The sequence below is a fragment of the Chiloscyllium punctatum genome, chromosome 9, assembly GCF_047496795.1.
Source record: "Chiloscyllium punctatum isolate Juve2018m chromosome 9, sChiPun1.3, whole genome shotgun sequence".
Lineage (NCBI taxonomy): Eukaryota > Metazoa > Chordata > Chondrichthyes > Orectolobiformes > Hemiscylliidae > Chiloscyllium > Chiloscyllium punctatum.
This window is the reverse complement of record NC_092747.1, coordinates 99,102,241-99,120,402: the sequence shown is the minus strand read 5'-3', so window position 1 is coordinate 99,120,402 and position 18,162 is coordinate 99,102,241. Positions and strand designations below refer to the sequence as shown.

At 39.9% G+C, this 18,162-nt stretch overlaps 1 protein-coding gene across 6 annotated transcripts in view; it reads left to right on the top strand.

Moving 5' to 3' along the window:
- LOC140481559 (LIM domain only protein 7-like) overlaps positions 1 to 16,623 on the top strand; it is a 234,504-nt gene extending 217,881 nt beyond the window's left edge. For 5 of the 6 annotated variants that reach the window (XM_072577959.1, XM_072577960.1, XM_072577958.1 and 2 more), the window contains 8 exons: positions 148 to 566; positions 2,238 to 2,293; positions 2,861 to 3,019; positions 3,788 to 4,016; positions 9,432 to 9,674; positions 12,126 to 12,234; positions 13,695 to 13,797; positions 15,829 to 16,623. In XM_072577959.1, the coding sequence (XP_072434060.1) occupies positions 148 to 566; positions 2,238 to 2,293; positions 2,861 to 3,019; positions 3,788 to 4,016; positions 9,432 to 9,674; positions 12,126 to 12,234; positions 13,695 to 13,797; positions 15,829 to 15,851 (1,341 nt within the window). In that variant the 3' untranslated portion in view covers positions 15,852 to 16,623. The remainder of the gene's footprint in view (positions 1 to 147; positions 567 to 2,237; positions 2,294 to 2,860; positions 3,020 to 3,787; positions 4,017 to 9,431; positions 9,675 to 12,125; positions 12,235 to 13,694; positions 13,798 to 15,828) is intronic. The other variant, XM_072577961.1, reaches the window with a different exon arrangement.
- The last annotated feature ends 1,539 nt before the right edge of the window (positions 16,624 to 18,162 follow it).

Sequence of the window (18,162 nt, the reverse complement as noted above, 5' to 3'; positions counted from 1 at the left end):
GGGAGAGTTCAAGCCCCCAATTTGAAATGAATATTTTCTTTGGGAGTAAGTGCTTCCTTAAGCTTCCCCAATATTTTCCGTTCCCACTCCATGTATGTCTTAGTAACGTTGCATATTGTTAAATTAATTAACTTTAAATTTTAATAGGAGCGCAGGATATTGCAGGAAACAAACACTCCACAATCGCCTTCAAATACTGTGGATGGGCCTGTAGGGTTCAAGAACCAGTTCACTTCTCGAAACTGGATGACATCTTGGAATAACCAAGAGTCGGAGGATGAATCGCAGGAACTGGGAGAGGAAGAAGATTGGCACGGAAGTGAAGATGATGAGGCAAGGCAGCGAGAGGAATTCCAGTTGCAAGAAGAAAGAAGGCGTCAAGAAGAAGAAGCAGCAGATCGCCTTGAACAGGAGAGAAAGCTGCAAGAGAGAGAGCATGAACGACAAGAACAATGGCATCGTGAGAAAGAGCAACTTGAAGAGAAGAGACAGAGACAACGCCAACAAGCCGAAGAAAGGGCACGGTTAGCAGAAAGTGAAAGAACAGAGGAATATCAGCCCCAGTGGTAAGATTTTGAACAAACTGTTTTACTAAGCCAGCTTCCAGTGCCAGAACATTGGAACTTCATTCCCATCTGCTGCAATCCATTTAAAATGGATTACGTTCCACAGATTACTAATTGATTGTTAATTTTAAGAAAGCAAATAACCGCTCTAAACTAAAGTGAAGTTGTTTGAAATAACTGCAAATGCTGAAACTCTGACGCAGAAATTTGAGCAAAAGCAGAAATTGCTGGAGAAACCTGGCAGATCTGGCCGTGTTTGTGGAGGGAAAACTCAGTTAACACTTCGTGTCCTGTGTCCCTACTACAGAATTGATACAACATCTAGGGGGAAGAGTTTTGTTTTATTCATTTGTGGGACTTGGGCATCACTGGCTGGCCAGCATTAATAGCCCATCCCTATTTGCCCTTAAGGTGGTGGTGAGCTGCCTTCTTGAATCCTTGTAGTCCACTAGCTGTAGGTGTTGACCCACGATGCCAGTTGGGAGGGAATTCCAGGATTTTGACCCAATGACTGTGAAGGCAGGGCAGTACATTTCCAAGTCAGGGTGGTGAGTGGCTTGGAGGGGAATGTGCAGGTAGTGGTCCCAAGTACCTGCTGCTCTTGTCCTTTTAGGTGGAAGTGGTTGTGGATTTGGAACGTGCTGTCAAAGGATCTTTGGTGAATTTTTGCAGTGCATCTTGTAGATAATACACACTGCTGCTACTGAGTGTCGGTGGTGGAGTGATGTTTGTAGATGTGGTGTCAATCAAGTGGGTTGCTTTGTTCTGGATGGTCTCAAGCTTCTTGAATGTTGTTGGAGCTGCACCCATCCAGGCAAGTGGGGAGTATTCCATCACACTCCTGACTTGTGCCTTGTAGATGGGGGAGAGACTTTGGGGTGTCAGGAAGTGAGTTACTCGGCACAGTATTCCTCGTTTCTGACCTGCTTTTGTTGCCATTGTGTTTATGTGCTATTTAAGTGCTATTTATCTTGACCAGCGATGGGGATGGAAAAGGAGTGAGCTGATAGATGGAGACAGAGCTCTGAGAGAGGGTGGAGGAAAGGAATTGTTGATAATAAGCCAAGGAAGAAGCAAAGCTAGATAGGTGATAATGTGGATTGATTGGGTAAAAGAGTTAGCTGCACTGAAAGCACCTTGATGACAAGACCTTGAGTGTGGGTGTGAGGAAAAAAAAAACAGGGAAGGTGGTGTTCAGGTCTCCTAATATATCAGCTTACTGTATTACCCAACCCCATCTCTCTAATGAAGGTGCAATTGCGTTGAAACTTAAGATAGTATTAACTGTGCATTTCTGTAGTGTTTCTGATTAAGGAAGGGGTGCAGCGTTTAATGGTCCTGAGGAGCTTCACTGTTTGTAAGGAAGGGGACAGCAAATTTGTTCTCAAATTTGTTCCATTGAGTTTTTTGTTAGCTATTAGAATCATTCAGATTTTTTTGCGATATACTGTTCTATCTGTAATTTGATTTTAGGAAAGGAATAGGAAGGGTTTGGAGGGATATGGGCCGGGTGCTGGCAGGTAGGACTAGATTGAGTTTGGATATCTGGTCGGCATGGACGGGTCGGACTGAAGGGTCTGTTTCCATGCTGTACATCTCTATGACTCTATGAATGGTATATATTCTCCCACATGATGTATTAACCAGCTTGCAATGTCATTATGATTATAGGGCCAAGTCCAAGTCTACCTCTGACCTCGATGAGTTTGTGCCTGCCCATGGACACAGTGAGTTTCCTGTCTTGAGTGTTTCAACTTAGGAATTAAAACAGATTTGAATTTCCTTTAGCTAGCTACTTGAACCAGCCAGTGGCTGAATCTTCAATTAATGGAGAATATTTTAGCTTCAGTTATTCCATAAAAACTAAATTGTGTTGCAATCATAAATACTTGTCAAACCATGTTTTACTCCTAATTGCAAGGGATTAATTATTTCTCAGTATCCCTTTGTTGCTTTTAAAATAAATTGAATGCAATGCAACTTTAAATTTAAAATGTTCCAAATGATAAACACTAGCCTGATGCAAACATCATTATTAGAGAACAAATTTGTTTGCGTACAAGATTACTTTCCAGTTTAAGATGTGCTAGGATAGCACTAAAACTATGCAGCTGAAAGCATATGATGGGTGTTCATCTATGAAAGTGCATGTGTGTGTGCACAATGATAGATGGGAACAGAATTTGATAATTTTTTGACATTTGCCTTTTAACCTTTTGTTTAAACGCGTTGAAAACGTTATCCTTGCTTGAGTGCTAATGGCCCTCTGTGTGCATATTTGAACGTGTATTTAGGTGTAGATGTGAAACCAGTGGGTGGTGTGGCCCAGTGGCTGCTTGAGGAAGAAAAGCTACGCAGGCGACATGGGAAGACGCAGGAAGCTGCACGTGTTGAATTGGAAACAGAGAGGCTGAAAATCCTTAATCAGATGAAATATGCTGACCCAGAGAGAGGTGGGGAATACGCCCTCTGATCAGCAGCCAAGCTATACCCTAATTTCTCTTTGTCACTCCAATGATTGAGCTAATTAGCATATTTTCAGCTACACTGTTGCCATTTTAAAGTAATTTTTTTTCCCCTGAGAGACCCTCTGCTCAATTCAAAATGCTGAATTAAATCATTGTAGTTGCTTGCTAATTGTACATGTTTTTACCTTGATGTGCATGAAACACACCGAATGAGCTGATATAGCTCTGCGCTGATGTTTGGATAGCCAATGTTTTAATGTACTATTTGTTCATTGTAGTTGGCTGATCTCTCTTAACTATGACAAGCTTGATTTATTTTTCTCAAGTTTGGTTACAATCTACTAATGAAAAACACCATTCTAAATCAATTTGGTACTTAAAGTTGTTATTTTTGGCTGTGCTGATTTGAAAATTGCAATAACTTGCAATGACATACTGCTCTTTAAGCCCATAATGAATGCTTTCCATTGATTCAAATGATATTTGCTAATGATATAATTATGTTGGAGAAAATGCTTTGCCAATTCATCAGCAGAATTATGGAATTATATTTCAGTACTGATATGATATGGGTTGGAGTGTGTTCAGTTAGTCCCATTTCAATGGGGGGTTACTTGCAATCACAAGAACCCCATCTCGATAGTGTTCATTTAAAAGCCATCAATTGGAATAAGCTGTTCCCAATTGTTTAGGTGGGTTAAAGGACAGTGGCAAAACATTTAGATCCTTAAAGATTTCTGCTTTGGTTGTTAGGTGACATAAAGCACAAAGTCGCAGACAACTCATGGATTAAGAGTGAAATGAAACCAAAATCTTCACAGCAGCAAGACCCACCACTCTCGTATGCTGAGCAAGAGCGACAGAAAATCCTACAGGAGATGCGCAGAAAGACCCAGCTCCTGAATGATAATAGCTGGATCAGACAGCGTAGTGCCAGTGTTGCCAATAAGACTGCATCTAGCAATTATGGATTAATGAGAAGGTAATAACCATAAAAAAGTAACAGTAGTAGTCTTCAATCTTCCATTCAGGTGGTGTGATCATATCCTAACCCTATGTTACTCCACCCAGCTGCAGAACATTAGGTCTCATTGCTATCCCTATTGTCACATTTTTTGTCAACGTATCCATTTGATAACGCACATGTTCATACATGTAGATAATTTCAATCAACCCCATTCACATGTGCTACAATGTGCCTCTAAGGCAGGTGGGACCTAGAGCCCAGGTCCTCTTCATTATTTGTAAAGGAAGTTTCTATCCTGTGATCAGACCCTTTCTCTTGTAACACAATTTAGTATTTCTTTGGTCTTTGGTTTGGTTTGATTGGTTTATTGTCAGATCTACCTAAGTACAGTGAAAAGTTTTGTTTACAAGCAGTACAGGCAGATCATAGTAAGTAAGGACTATCATAGGGTGACAAAATACTAGACAGAAGCATACAAGTTACATTGCACAGGGTGTGTGCCAGGCAAGATCAGCATTAGCACAATCAGCATTATTTGAAGTTAGAATCCATTCATCAGTCTAATAATGGCAAGGACATTGGGCTATTGGAAAATGATGCTGGCGAAGGAGTAATGGGGAGCAAAGAAATGGCTGACTAACTGAATAAATACTCTGCATCAATTTTCAAGGTGGAACATCCCAAAAATTTGAGAGTTGGGGGCAGAGATGAGTATGGTAGCCATCACCAAAGAGAAGGAGTTGGAAAAACAAAGGTCTGAAAGTGGATAAACCACCTGGACCAGATGGGCTATACCTTAGAGTTCTGAAATGATAGTGGAGGCTTTAGTGATGATCTTTCAGGTTTCACTGGAGTCTGGAGGGGGTGGGGGGGGGGGGGGGGCAGAGGACTGGAAAGTCATCTAAGTAACCCCCCTGTTTAAGAAGGGAGCAAGGTAAGAGATGGGAAATTATATGCCAATTAGCCTGACCTCAGTCATTGGTAAGATTTTGGAGTCCACTGTGAAGGATGAGATTTCTGAATACTTGAAAGTACATGGTAAAATAGGGCAAAATTAGCATGGTTTCATCAAGGCAAGGCATGCTTGACAAATCTGTTAGAATTCTTTGAGGAGACAATGAGCAGGTTAGACTAAGTCGATCCAATGGATGTTATCTATCTGGACTGCCAGAAGGCCTTCGATAAGATGCTGTGCTGGAGGCTGCTGAGTAAGATAAGGGCCCATATAGTGTTGGATGCAAGATGCTAACATAGATAGAAGATTGGCTGTCTTGCAGAGAGTGGGAATAAAGGGGTCCTTCTCAGGATGGAAGCAGGTGACTAGTGGCATTTCACAGGGGTCAGTGTTGGGGCCGCAACTTTTCACTTTATACATTAATGATTGGGATGAAGGAACTGAGGGCAGATGATACAAACATAGGTGGATGGTCAGATAGTATTGAGGAGGTGGCGATTCTGCAGAAAGATTTAGGACAGGTTAGGAGAGTGGACAAAGAAGTGGCAGATGAAATAGAATGTGGAGAAGTGTGAGGTCATGCACATTGGTGGGAAGAATCGAGGCATGGACTATTTGCTAAATGGGGAAAAGATTCAGAAATCTAAAGTGCAAAGGGACTTGGGAGTCCCAGCCCAGGATTCTCTCAAGATAAACTTGCAGGTTGAGTCAGTAGTTAGGAAAGCAAAGGCAATCTTGTCATTCATCTCAAAAGGACTAGAATGAAAAAGCTGGGTTGTAGTTCTAAGGCTCTGGTCAGACCACATTTAGAATATTGTGAGCAATTTTGGGCTCCATTCCTCAGGAAAGGTGTATTGGCTCTGCAGCAGGCTAGAGGAGGTTTATGCAAATAATCCCAGTAATGAAAGGCTTAACATATGAGGAATGTTTGAGGAGTCGGGGGCTATACTCAGTGGAGTTTAGAGGAATGAAGTGGGGGGGGATCTGATTGAACTTTAGAGTACTGAACGACCTGGACTGAGTGGATGTTAGGAAAGTGTTTCCATTGGCAAGAGAGATGAGGACCGGAGGGCATGGCCTTAGAGTAAAGGGAAGATTCTTTAGAATGGAGATATGGAGAAACCTCCTTTTAGCCAGAGAGTGGTGAATCGGTGGAATTCATTACCAGAGAAACTTGTGGAGGCCAAACCATTGAGTATATTTAAAACCGAGATAGATAAGTTCTTGAGTATCAAGGGGATGAATGGTTACTGGGAGAAAGCCAGGAAGTGGGGTTGGAAAACCTATCAGCTGTGATTTGAATGATGGAGTGGACCCGATGGTCCGAATGGCCCCATTTTTACTCCTGTGTCGTCTGGTGGTATGGAAGGTGTTTGTGTGTGTGTTCTTTTGCTTGTACTGTAAGTAAACTCCTGGATTACAAATGCTTCTTGACTGTTTGTAGACTTGAACTGTTGGCCTGCACTACTTGTTACCTATAAAATCAAAATGTTTGAAAAATAAGTCAAGAAGAAAACTTTAAAATGAAAAATATTAAGTTTGTGTCCACTGGTCTAATCATTATGTACTTTCTAACTTGTTTTTGACTTGCTCACGTAACGAGGATGTTCAGTGCATGGAGTAAGTGTGATATGTAACCAAAAGATCAAGCCAGTATCAAGGTCAATGTTATCAGACCTGCCCAAAAGAGTCTCTTGCTGTATTATGTCAGGTACTGATATAATGATATTGCCGGAATGATGTCAGAAATGTGGCGCAGGCTACCAGCCGTTAGATGATTCTATTGAATATTAAAAAGCAGGTTAAAAACAAAACCTTATAAGAACAGCCAAGGATGTTTCCCCTTTATTAAATCGTAGCATTAATCTCACCCTTCGAACACAATAATTGCATCTTTCATGGCTGTTTAATGTTGTTGAGCCATCTGGCTCACACTCTATACTAGTTTTGCACTAATTGCTGTTTCCTTGCAATACAGCACTGGAAATAACCTCAGTGCATTTTTGAAGCTATCAGGAAACTTTAAGGTTTTTTTTATCATAATACTATTTAGGTCCTCAGACCTTCACAGGATTCAATAAAAAAAAAACAGTATTTATATACAGCAATGCAGCTGCCAAATGAACATGGAATATAAGTGGTCCCACAGGATGTTTGTAATTGGATGGAATAGCTTAAACCAATGCACCAAACACTTTGATCTGTGCAACATTGCCTCAGCCAAGAATAAATGGCAGCAATTAATGATTGGCAAATCCAAGGTTGGTAATTTAATTCCATGTACACTACATATTGTACAGAAATAAATTCGAGTAATGGAACTTTTACAGCAATATTGCTGTCTCACCACCATCCAAAACCTTGTCTAAGTGCAAAACATTTACTTTTCCAAGTATTGGGAAGTTCTCATGCCCCACTGCGAAAACTTTGGTGAGATCTTCAGGTGACAATAAATTGATTAGATGCATAATCTCAGGCTGTTTCATACAAATGGGATGGGCAAGCACAATTTAGAATAATAAAATGTTAAAGCAACCAAGTCCAAGTCATTAAAAGTACTGTGGATGCTGAGTATCTTAAATTTAAAAACACGGCATATTCTGAAGAAATACAGCAGTGCCTGTGGAGAAAGAGTTAATATTTCGTGTAAAATATAACTGAACTGAAGGGAGCGAAAAGGTAATGGTTTTTATGAAGTTGTAAAGGTGGAGAGCAGGGTCAGGGGGAATAAGTAGAATAGATGTGAAAGGTGCCCAGTGAAAAACACCAAGAGCATGTTCATGGTACTAGGGAAGACATTGAAATGAAGAGTGAATGATAATGGTTGGTGTCAATAGCTAAAAGTTGATCAGCTCTGCGCCGAACAAACCCATGCAAACAAGACCATGAGAGTCAGGGAATCAAAATAGGTCAGATTTCATGCTCTGAAATTGTTTAACACAACAAGCCCTGGAAAGTACCTAAAGAGAAAACGATGTGCTGGTCTTCCAGCTTATGTTGTATATCAGTAAAACATTGTAGCAGACCTACAGCAAACAATGTTAGTATGAGAGTAAGTGGTTCATTGAAGTGACTAGAAGTTAGGATCGTTCTTGCAGAGCAGAGGTGTCCCACGAGACAGTCACCCAGTCAGCATTTGGTCTCGCCAGTGTAGAGGAGATTGCTTTGCAAATACAGTAGACCAAGTGGGAAGAAATACAAGTAAAATACCACTTCACCTGCAAGGTGGGTTTGGAGCCTTGGACAGTGAGGATGGAAGAGGTAAAGGAGCAAGCGTTACACTTTCCCCAGTTGCATGAGAAGGTGATGGATTAGGTTCCCTACAGTATGGAAACAGGCCCTTCAGCCCAACAAGTCCACATTGACCCTCCGAAGAGTAACCCACCCAGACCCATTCCCCAACCCTTTATTTACCTCTGACTAACACATCTAACACTATATGGGCAATTTAGCATGGCCAATTCACCTAACCGCATCTTTGGATTCTGGGAGGGGACCAGAGCACCGGGAGGAAACCCACGCAGATAGTCACCTGAGATGGGACTTGAACCCAGGTTCCTGGTGTTGGGAGGCAGCAGTGCTAACCACTGAGCCACCATGCTAGCCAGGTGGTGGTGAAAAGGTATTGGGAGTGAAGGAGTGGTGGGCCTGGGTATTGTCAAGGGAATGATCCCTGCAGGATGGGCAGGGAAGAGGTGTTTGGTTACACTGTCCTGCTGGAGATGGCGGAGTAAGGTACAAAGATAAGCACAACCATTGAATCGTATAATCTCTACAATGTGGACGCAGACCATTTGATTTGTTGCGTCCACGCTCACCCTCCAAAGAGTATCCCAACCAGACCCACACCATTCTTGCAACCCTGAATCCCATGGCCAACCCACCTAGATTGACACTATGGGAAAGTTAGCATGGCCAACTCACCTAGCCTGCACCATATTTGGACTGAGTAAACCCACGCAGATATGGCAAGAATGTGTAAACTCCACACAGACATTCGCATGAGGGTGGAATCGAACCTGGCTCCCATGTGCTGAGAGACAGCAGTGCTAACAACTGAGCCATCATACCACCCACAAATCCAAGTGAAGCGCTGTTTTAGAAAATAAATGTAGCAAGGCTGCCCTGTGCAAGATTTTAATTGTTGTAGATGAAAGCTCCTTGGGTGTTGCATTAATGTGAACTATTCTTCCTCATCACCACCACTAGTTGGACAAATGAATGTATTTGGAAGAAAAAGGAAGTGACAGGCCTAATTAATTGATCACCTCAACGTTGATGCAAGTTTGCAGATTTTAATTCTCAGTGCATTACTATGCCTTTTGGCATTTCCTAAAGCTTGTTATGGGTTTTTGTAATCATGTTTGCTGATTAAAGGCAATGGAAGCTAGTTCTGTGCCAGATTACACATGCACATATCACTATGCAGCCCAGAAATATTGAACCAGTTATATTATGATTACTCTTTATTTCAGGGGTGAATCTTTAGACAACTTAGATGCTCCAAAGACAAACAACTGGGGAATAAATGCAGAGCCAGCACATTCCTCGGGAAAGGGACCTGGTTATTACCCAATCTCCACCTCAAACCGCTCTTATATGCGCACTGCATCATCAACCTTACCGCCTCAATCCACTGGATCATTGAGAACAGCATCATGGACCAAGAATCCTTCTGTTGCACCAACCAGTCAGTCCCAGATACTGCAAAGCAATAGGTAATTTGATCTTTAGAATGAAAATGTTTTGCAGTGTTACTGTGTTTCTTATGTATATTTCAGTGCCCCTTCTATACTTAAGAATAGTTTCTTGCATTTACATGGAAAATTCTTTCACATTAACTCACTGGTTCTTGGCATTTTTAGACACTTCCATGGAACAGCTTGGATGCTTTCTGAATTTGTATAATCATAAGTGATGAACTACCTGTATATTTATCAATGTCACTTGTTCCCTTGTTAGTATGTTGTCTATTTCAAAACTTAATGCAAGACTTGTTATTAATACTCCATATTTGCATCATAGGAATAGAAGTAAACTATTTAGCTATCCAGCCTGTTCCATCACCTCCGAGATTATGACTGATCCATGAAATAACTTCATATATCCTCCTTTCCTCCATACCCCTTAAACAAGTTATTTTACAAATGTTCTAGTTTTCTCAGTTTCAAATTTGCCATTTGCAAAAGAGAATTCCAGTGTTCTACCATACTTTGCATGAAAAATTGTCTTCTGATGTTACTCTAAAAAAGTCTGGCTCTAACTTTTAGACTCTTTTGCTCTTAGAATTCCCAAGCAGAGGAAAGAGTTTCTTCTAAACTGTTCTTAGTTGTGTCTTAATCTTGGATCAAATCACCCATTAAGCTTCTAAATCCTAGAGGATATAGTCCACAATTATGTTATCTTTGCTGGCATTTTAACATTTGGAGTTCAGACATCATTCAAGTAAAGCTGTGTTACACACTTAAAGACCAATTTCCCTTCCTAACGTTGGTAAAAGCCTAGAACTACTCATGATACTCCAACTGCTGTCTCGTCTGTGCTCTCTCTAGTGAACTATATCTTTTACTCTTTTTCCTATAAAAATATAAAAGCTAACATTCCATTTACCTTTATTGTTATTTTCTGAACCAGTTCATTACATTTTGTACGTTGATGTGCAAGCTTCTTTGCTATCTCTAGCTTTATATCAAGAAGAAATTATCCTACTCTATTCTTTGTAGATCTAATTGATTTACATTGAATTCAATTACTATTTAATCAGTTGTTATCTCTCTTTACGTTTACCCCTCCAAATATGTTTCGTACAATGTTGCTAATCTTTGCCTTGTCATTTATCTGTTCCTTAATAAACATGGTGAATAGGTGAGAGTCATTGTGGAACAACACTTGTTGCAACCTGCCAATTAGAGTATTTAGATTAGGTTAGATTCCGATTCCCTACAGTGTGGAAACAGGCCCTTTGGCCCAACCAGTCCACACCGATCCTCCGAAGAGTAACCCACCCAGACCCATTTCCCTCTGAATGATGCACCTAACTCTATGGGCAATTTAGCATGACAATACACCTGACCTGCACATCTTTGTGACTGTGGGAGGAAACCGGAGCACCCGGAGGAAACCCACGCAGACATGGAGAGAATGTGCAAACTCCACACAGACGTCGCCCGAACCTGGGACCCTGGTGCTGTGAGGCAGCAGTGCTAACCACTGAGCCACCGTGCCGCCCTACTTACCAAACAACCAAACTCTCTGCCTCTGCCTACTCATCCGATTTCCTAACTGGATCAATAATTTGACCTTAATTCTAGCTGATAAGTTCCTCATAAGAGACTAATCAAGTGTTTTCTGGATGTCCATGTATGCATGAATTTAACCACCTCTTCAAAAAATGTAGTCAAGTTATTCAGGCATGGCCTCTTTATGACAAACCCATGCTGGCACTCACTGATCAATTGATGAAATTCAAGATGTTGAAAATTTGGAGCTGTAGAAATCACTGTAGTGTTGCCGGTTAACAAAAAAAAAACTTTTAACTAGCAATTATCACGATTGACAGTGACAGAAGACACGGTTAGATTTTTATACCAGGTCAAATGGACAGCTATTTTGGAATTGGTGAAATCAGACACCATGTAGGAAGGCCACTTATTTATAGGCAAATAAAGCCTTGGCTCAAATAATATAATACTAATGTTGGAATATGAATGTATTGACTCACTTCTGAATTGATAGAAAATATACAGCAATAATCAGTGAGGTTTTAGTCCATCTGTTAAACAGCCCAGGGTCTTGCTGCCAGCTTAAACTGTCTATCTTTGAAATGTGTGAAATAACTTCAAAGCTTAACTGGAGATTCTTGTGTATGAGCAGATTTTCTTTTGTGTCGGGTATTTTGTTGTTTTGTCTTGTATAAATTTCTCCTGTATCATAGTCTCGTGAAATTTTGAGGCCATCTTTGCTGATGGAAAGTTATCAACGATTGAAGTCATGGACTGCAGGGCAACATAAGGACTCCAATTTTCCTACTGGACTTGTATATTGCTACTTTTCATTGACCATAATGTTTCAACCAATTGAAGACTTGAACGTCCCACAGAATTAGTATAATTAATTCTCATGCCTGTATAGCCTTTATATAGTTGGTCGCCTTTTTGTTCTGTATCCAGGTCAATAAGTGGAAAGAAGATCTGTTCATACTGTGATAAACCCCTGGGCAGAGGAGCTGCCATGATCATCGAGTCTCTTGGTCTTTGTTATCACTTACAATGTTTTAAGGTGAGGATAGGGACCAGCCATGAGAGTGGTTAAGCAATCATGAAAAATGTCTGCTGAAGACCTGCATGCTTGCTTAGAACTCTGCCAGTAGCCTTTGTATTGATATTTTTAAGTATGAAACCATGCAGACATTCTAAAATGCATTGCAATTATTGGAAGGTGATTTGCAAGAAAAAAATATTACTTTGTTTTATTTGGTTTTGAATTTTGCATGGTTTCTGCAGCTGGTATGGAAGCATTTTGGTGTCATACTAATTAACATGGGACAACTCGTGTCAATAATTTATGATCATAACTTTGGTTCTGTTTCAGATTGGCATATCTTAACACTATCCTGCTTGTGCTTCTATTATTAACAAGCTTTTAATTTTCAGCAAAAATGGATGGCTCATCACTTTTATTGGTTTAGTTTGTGCAAATCAGTATCATATCACCTTGTTGTTTACCTGTAATTTTTTTTTTGGCTCATCCTGCTGACACCCATAATTCCACTTCCTGCTAATGCTATATTTTCACCTTCATTAACACATTTGGTACTCAACTTCCCAGTGCAGAGTAGCTCAACTACATACCTTATTTCATGCTAATATATTTCATGAAAGAGGCAACATGACTTTTGAAAGACCACTTCAGCTTGATTTGAAGATTTTCTTTAAAGCCATGGTTTAGGTTATGCATGATCTAGTAAATTAAATATCATTATATTTGGCCAAATGTTCTTTAGTTCTCCTGCCTCTGAAGTATTTGTAGATTTTCTTTACTGGTCCAATGTGCTTTGGTCAAAATGCTAGGGTGCATTACTTTTTCACAAGCCTTTACTAAATCTGTTCAGCTTTATACAAAACAAAAGGGATTTGTCTTGTGATGCGCTCGTTGGATGCTGTCTGAACTGCTGTACTCTTCCAGCACCATTAATCCAGCTTGTGATAATGGTCCCTAATCAATCTTGCTGACTCTTCTCCCAAAAGAAAGAACTCGTCAACTCTTCAGTCATAGTTGTGGATTTTCTCTTTGGCACCTCTCACTAAACCAGGTGAAAGGTACCATACCATTAAATTATTGACATCTACTTCCCTATCTTTTCACTGCCCAAAAAGCCTCTTCAAGAGTGGGTGGGCAGGTAATCTGGGTTAATGCTACAAACCCACCCTCCCAAAAATACATCACACGAATGGGGGGGGGCGGGGAAGTAATTGTTTTGGTGGAACTGAACTGTTTGTTCTGTTACCAGTGAGATACCCAGTTAGTGGTTAATGGGGGAGAACTTGTGACCTATCCTGTTTGTTAAACAGCCAATTACTATTCTCTGCCATGAAACTGGAGGAGAAAAATTAAATTCAAGCTGAGTGGACCAGTGAAAAGAAATGTTGTCGCTTTCTGACTTCATCCCTATCTTTAAATTCCAACAGTTGTGAAATGTCTTGGAAAATGTAAATAAATAAACTTGGTCTCGTACACAGTGCATCTTGTGCAGCATTGACCTTGGAGGTACAGAATCTGGAGCAGAGGTCCGAGTACGGAATAACAAACTCTATTGTAACGCCTGCTACATCCAGTACAAAAGTAAGTAGAAGTTCAGAAGCAGCATCCTGGAATCTACTGAGAGATAAACATCAAGCTTGTGTGTGATCATGGGAGCCAAGTTAGAATATCACCACTCCTTTATGAACCCAATTTATTCCGCTTTGGTTTTTTTCATAATCTGAAAAATCTTGAGTATCTAAACACTTGCCTTCATTTGCCTGACCTCCAGTCACTTCCAGTTCCTGTCTTTCTTTCTCTTGCTTTCCTCTAATACCAGGTAAAGCTATTCATAAAAACATAGTTCTACATTTCTCCTCATAATTAAGATAGAGTTGATTTGAATATGATGGATTTTCTTTTTTAAAAAGTGTTCAATTTACATAGCGCCTTTCTATACTGCAGGATGTCCCAAATTGCTTAGCATCCAGCCAATGAGTATTTGTTGAAGTAAATCATTTTTGTGAAGTGGGAAACTTAGGAAATATAGGTAAATTTGGGAATTGGAGAAATGAACCAAAGGTGTGTCATGTGTACTCTTACAGATCACACATGCTGTGAAACAGGGATGGATTGAATCAGTCCTGAAAGAGAACCTGCTCATGGAGGTTTTAATTAGAGTTCAAACATATGAACTTGCTGAACCATTTGAAAAATGTATCTGTATTAAAAGGGTCATTATGACACTTCTGAATTACCTCAAGTTTGACGCATTCGTTTCTTCTAAAGGGTACCTACTTCTTCATTTCCTTTCTTGGGTTACACTTTGTCAAGTTGAATTTCCCAAATGTAATTTTGGTTTCTAGCCTTGGTCAGCATCACAGAACAGACTCTCATTTCACAGTTGCATGAAATAAGTTTGAGAGCAAGGTATTTTGATCTGGATTAGATTAGATTAGATTCCCTACAGTGTGGAAACAGGCCCTTCAGCCCAACAAGTCCACACTGACCCTCCAAAGAGTAACCCACCCAGGCCCATTTCCCTCTGACTAATGCACCCAAGACTACGGGCAATTTAGTATAGCCAATTCACCTGGCCTGCACATCTTTGGACTGTGGGAGGAAACCAGAGCACCCGGAGGAAACCCACGCAGACACTGGGAGAATGTGCAATCTCCACACGGACAGTCACCCGAGGCTGGGATCAAACCTAGAACCATGGTGTTGTGAGGCAGCAGTGCTAACCACTGAGCCACTGTGTTGTTTTAGGATCCTTCCTCCTGAAGTTAAACTGTCAGAAACTTGTATGTTAATAATTTCCTTCTAATATTTCAGGATATTAAATACTTTTGTTACAACATTGACTCAAGCCAATCTAAATAGCCAAATCTGAGTGGAATGTTCACTTTAATTTCTTTGATGTTACTTTATATTTAAATAATACCATAGCGTATTTAACAAAATCTAAATACAAACCATCACCAAAATCCTCCACTGTCAAATTGCAAAGTTTTTTCTGTATTCTAATGACTATTTTCCAATGTGCAAGGAACACTGGCTGTTTCATAGTAACAGAAATAGGGTACATACTCATTTGAGCCTGCTCCACAACTTAATATGATCACAGCTGATTGAACACTTCAATGCCTTTTACTCAACTTATTTCGAGAACCAGTACACCATTAGTTATCAAAAATCTTTCAACCTCTACCTTAAGCATGCATAAAGACAGAGCCTTTGTAGCCCTCTGGTGTGGAATTCTGATGGTTCAAAACTTTCTGAGGAAAATAATTTCTCCTCATCTCAGGCCTAATTGGCATCTACTTTAATTTTCAACCATGCAGCCTGGTTTTAGACTCCCATCTAGGGATAGCATCTTAGTTGTAACTACCTTGTCTCTCCCTTGAAGTATCACCTTTCATTCTTCAAACTCTTGCCTTGTTTATGCAACATCTCTTCATAGAATGGTCCCACTGTACTGGAAACAAGTTTGGTGAAACCTTGTACTCTGTCTCATTGCAGCAATAATGTCAGGACTTCTGTTATTTTGCACTGGTTCATCAGAAGCTGTTGAAAAGGATGTTGATACTCAATAGTCTTGATTTGTTGTATTATGTTTTTAAAAAACAACAGCTGGACAGTCCGTGCCTATTTGAGGAAACTCCAAGAGGTTCAAAGATATTGCTACACATAGAAGAAGAGGAGAATCTTGGCTGAACACTAACTTAGATACTCCGCATGAACGAAAAAGTTAAATTTTCGCTTTTGATGGCCAGAGTGCATCAAATGATGTGACTCATATGAAATTTTAACTTCTTTCACAATTTGACTGCAAATGGGGTGACTGCTCAATTTAAATGACCTTAAATTTGTTTCCTTGAAGACTAAGCATGTACAGTAGATAAGGGAATGCATGGTGTATGATACTAAAAGTGTTTGCGATTCCATAACATTTATTTATCAAGCTGATGAGCTGTTGGTGGACGGGCAAGGAAGCCAACTTTGCCTTTGTGTTTATATTGCTTCTTGTAGAGCGCATTTATGATGTATTCTACTCAATGTATCTGTCTTGAAACTTTGATAGATCTCTCATGTAAGAATTGTCATATTGCAGTAAGTTATCTCAGTGCATATGTTTGCTATGTGCATTCCCATTAAATTTCTGTTGAATGGGCACATATGGAAAAATTTAATGTTTTCTAAAATGAGGGACAGGTTAAAAGAAAGAAGTCATGCACATATTGCATGTATGTTAAATGTACAGACCTCTGACATTAAGGAGCTTCAAAGATACAAAATCAAAATTTGTGATTTACTCTTAGCTTTGCGGAACCGATGGATATCCGGCTAAATATTTTTGAAAAAAAGATAAAAGAAAAAAAATAATTTTTGTGTTGACTTATGTTTATAAATAAAAAATAAATCCTCCAGTCATCGTCTTGATTTGAATATTGAAAAACACTTTTAGAGATATGTAAACAAGTGAGAATTTGTATGCTGGTGAACAGCAGAACTGCATCATTTTGTTTTACAATGTGAAGCAATGTTACGACAAATTGAGAATATTTTGTCTAAGTGGGAGCCTTCAAACTCTTTGCGCAAATGAGGAAAAGCAATAAAAGTAGCTATAGGTTAGTTATGCTGACTTTGGTAATAGAGGAATTGCTAGATTCAATCTATAGGTGCATGATATCAGGGCACTTAGAAAATTATGGTTTGATTACTGTCATTTTGGGCTTATGAAAGGAACAAACCTGTTTGTTTTTGTGATAACTAGCAGGGCAAGTAACGGAGCACCCAATGATTGCTGTGCAGTTTGATTTTGATAAGATATCACATGGGAAAGTTTTATAAAATGAAAGCTCATGAGATTGGGAGGAATATATTGAGGATTGGTTAACAGCAAAAATCATTAGAGTCAGAATAAAACTAAAAGATAATTCCTGCCTTGCCAGACTGGAACTAATTAGGTACAACAAGGTCAGGGTTTGGATCTCAACCATTAATATGCCAGGAGGGAAATCCAGTGCTATTGGCAAATGCTGGGGAGCTGATGGCCTAGTTGTGTTGTCGCTAGACAATTAATCCAGAAACTCAGCTAATATTTGGGGACCTGAGTTCAAATCCTGCCATGGCTGATGATAGAATTAGAATTCAAGGAAAAAATCTGGAATTAAGGGTCCAATGATAACCATGAAACTGTTGTCAATTGTCGGGGCAAAACCTATCTGATTCACAAATGCCTTTTAGGGAAGGAAATCTGTCATCCTTAACTGGTCTGGCCAACATGTGACTCCAAACCCAGAGCAATGTGGTTGTTTCTTAACTGCCCTCTGGGCAATGAGAGATGGGCAATAAGTGCTGGCTCTAACCAGAGGTACCCACATTGCATAAGTGAAGTTTGGAAAAAAGCATGCTGGTCCAATTTGTCTTGTGTATTTCAAAATGGATGTCCAATACAGCCAGTACATTCATTTCCAAATATTGCTGACTTTTCCCTCAGGTTGTATGTACTTTGGATAGAGGGACTGCATTTAATGTATCCATTCAACTCTTGTTGAGTCGAAGAGTGTGGTGTTGGGAAAGCACAGCAAGTGAGGCAGCATCCAAGAAGCAGGAGAACCGACATTTTGAGCATAAGCCCTTCACCACACTCTTCGACTCTGAGCTCCAGCATCTGCAGTCCTCACTTTCTCCCAGCTTTTTGTTGATGCAAGCAAAAGGGGATTGTAAGCCATAAGGAGAACACGAGTCTGTTAAGCAATTTGGGCAGTTTGAGAGATTGGACGAGAATATGATTCACTTTGGTCGGCAAGATAGGAAAACTGAATTATTTTTAACAAATGGAAAATGTTGGAATTCAGAAGACATAGAAGAGTTTGCACACAAATTGCAAAGTAAATGTATTTGTATAGCAAACAATTAGTTAATGCAATTCATGTGGCCTAAGGACAGTATTTCCTGGGG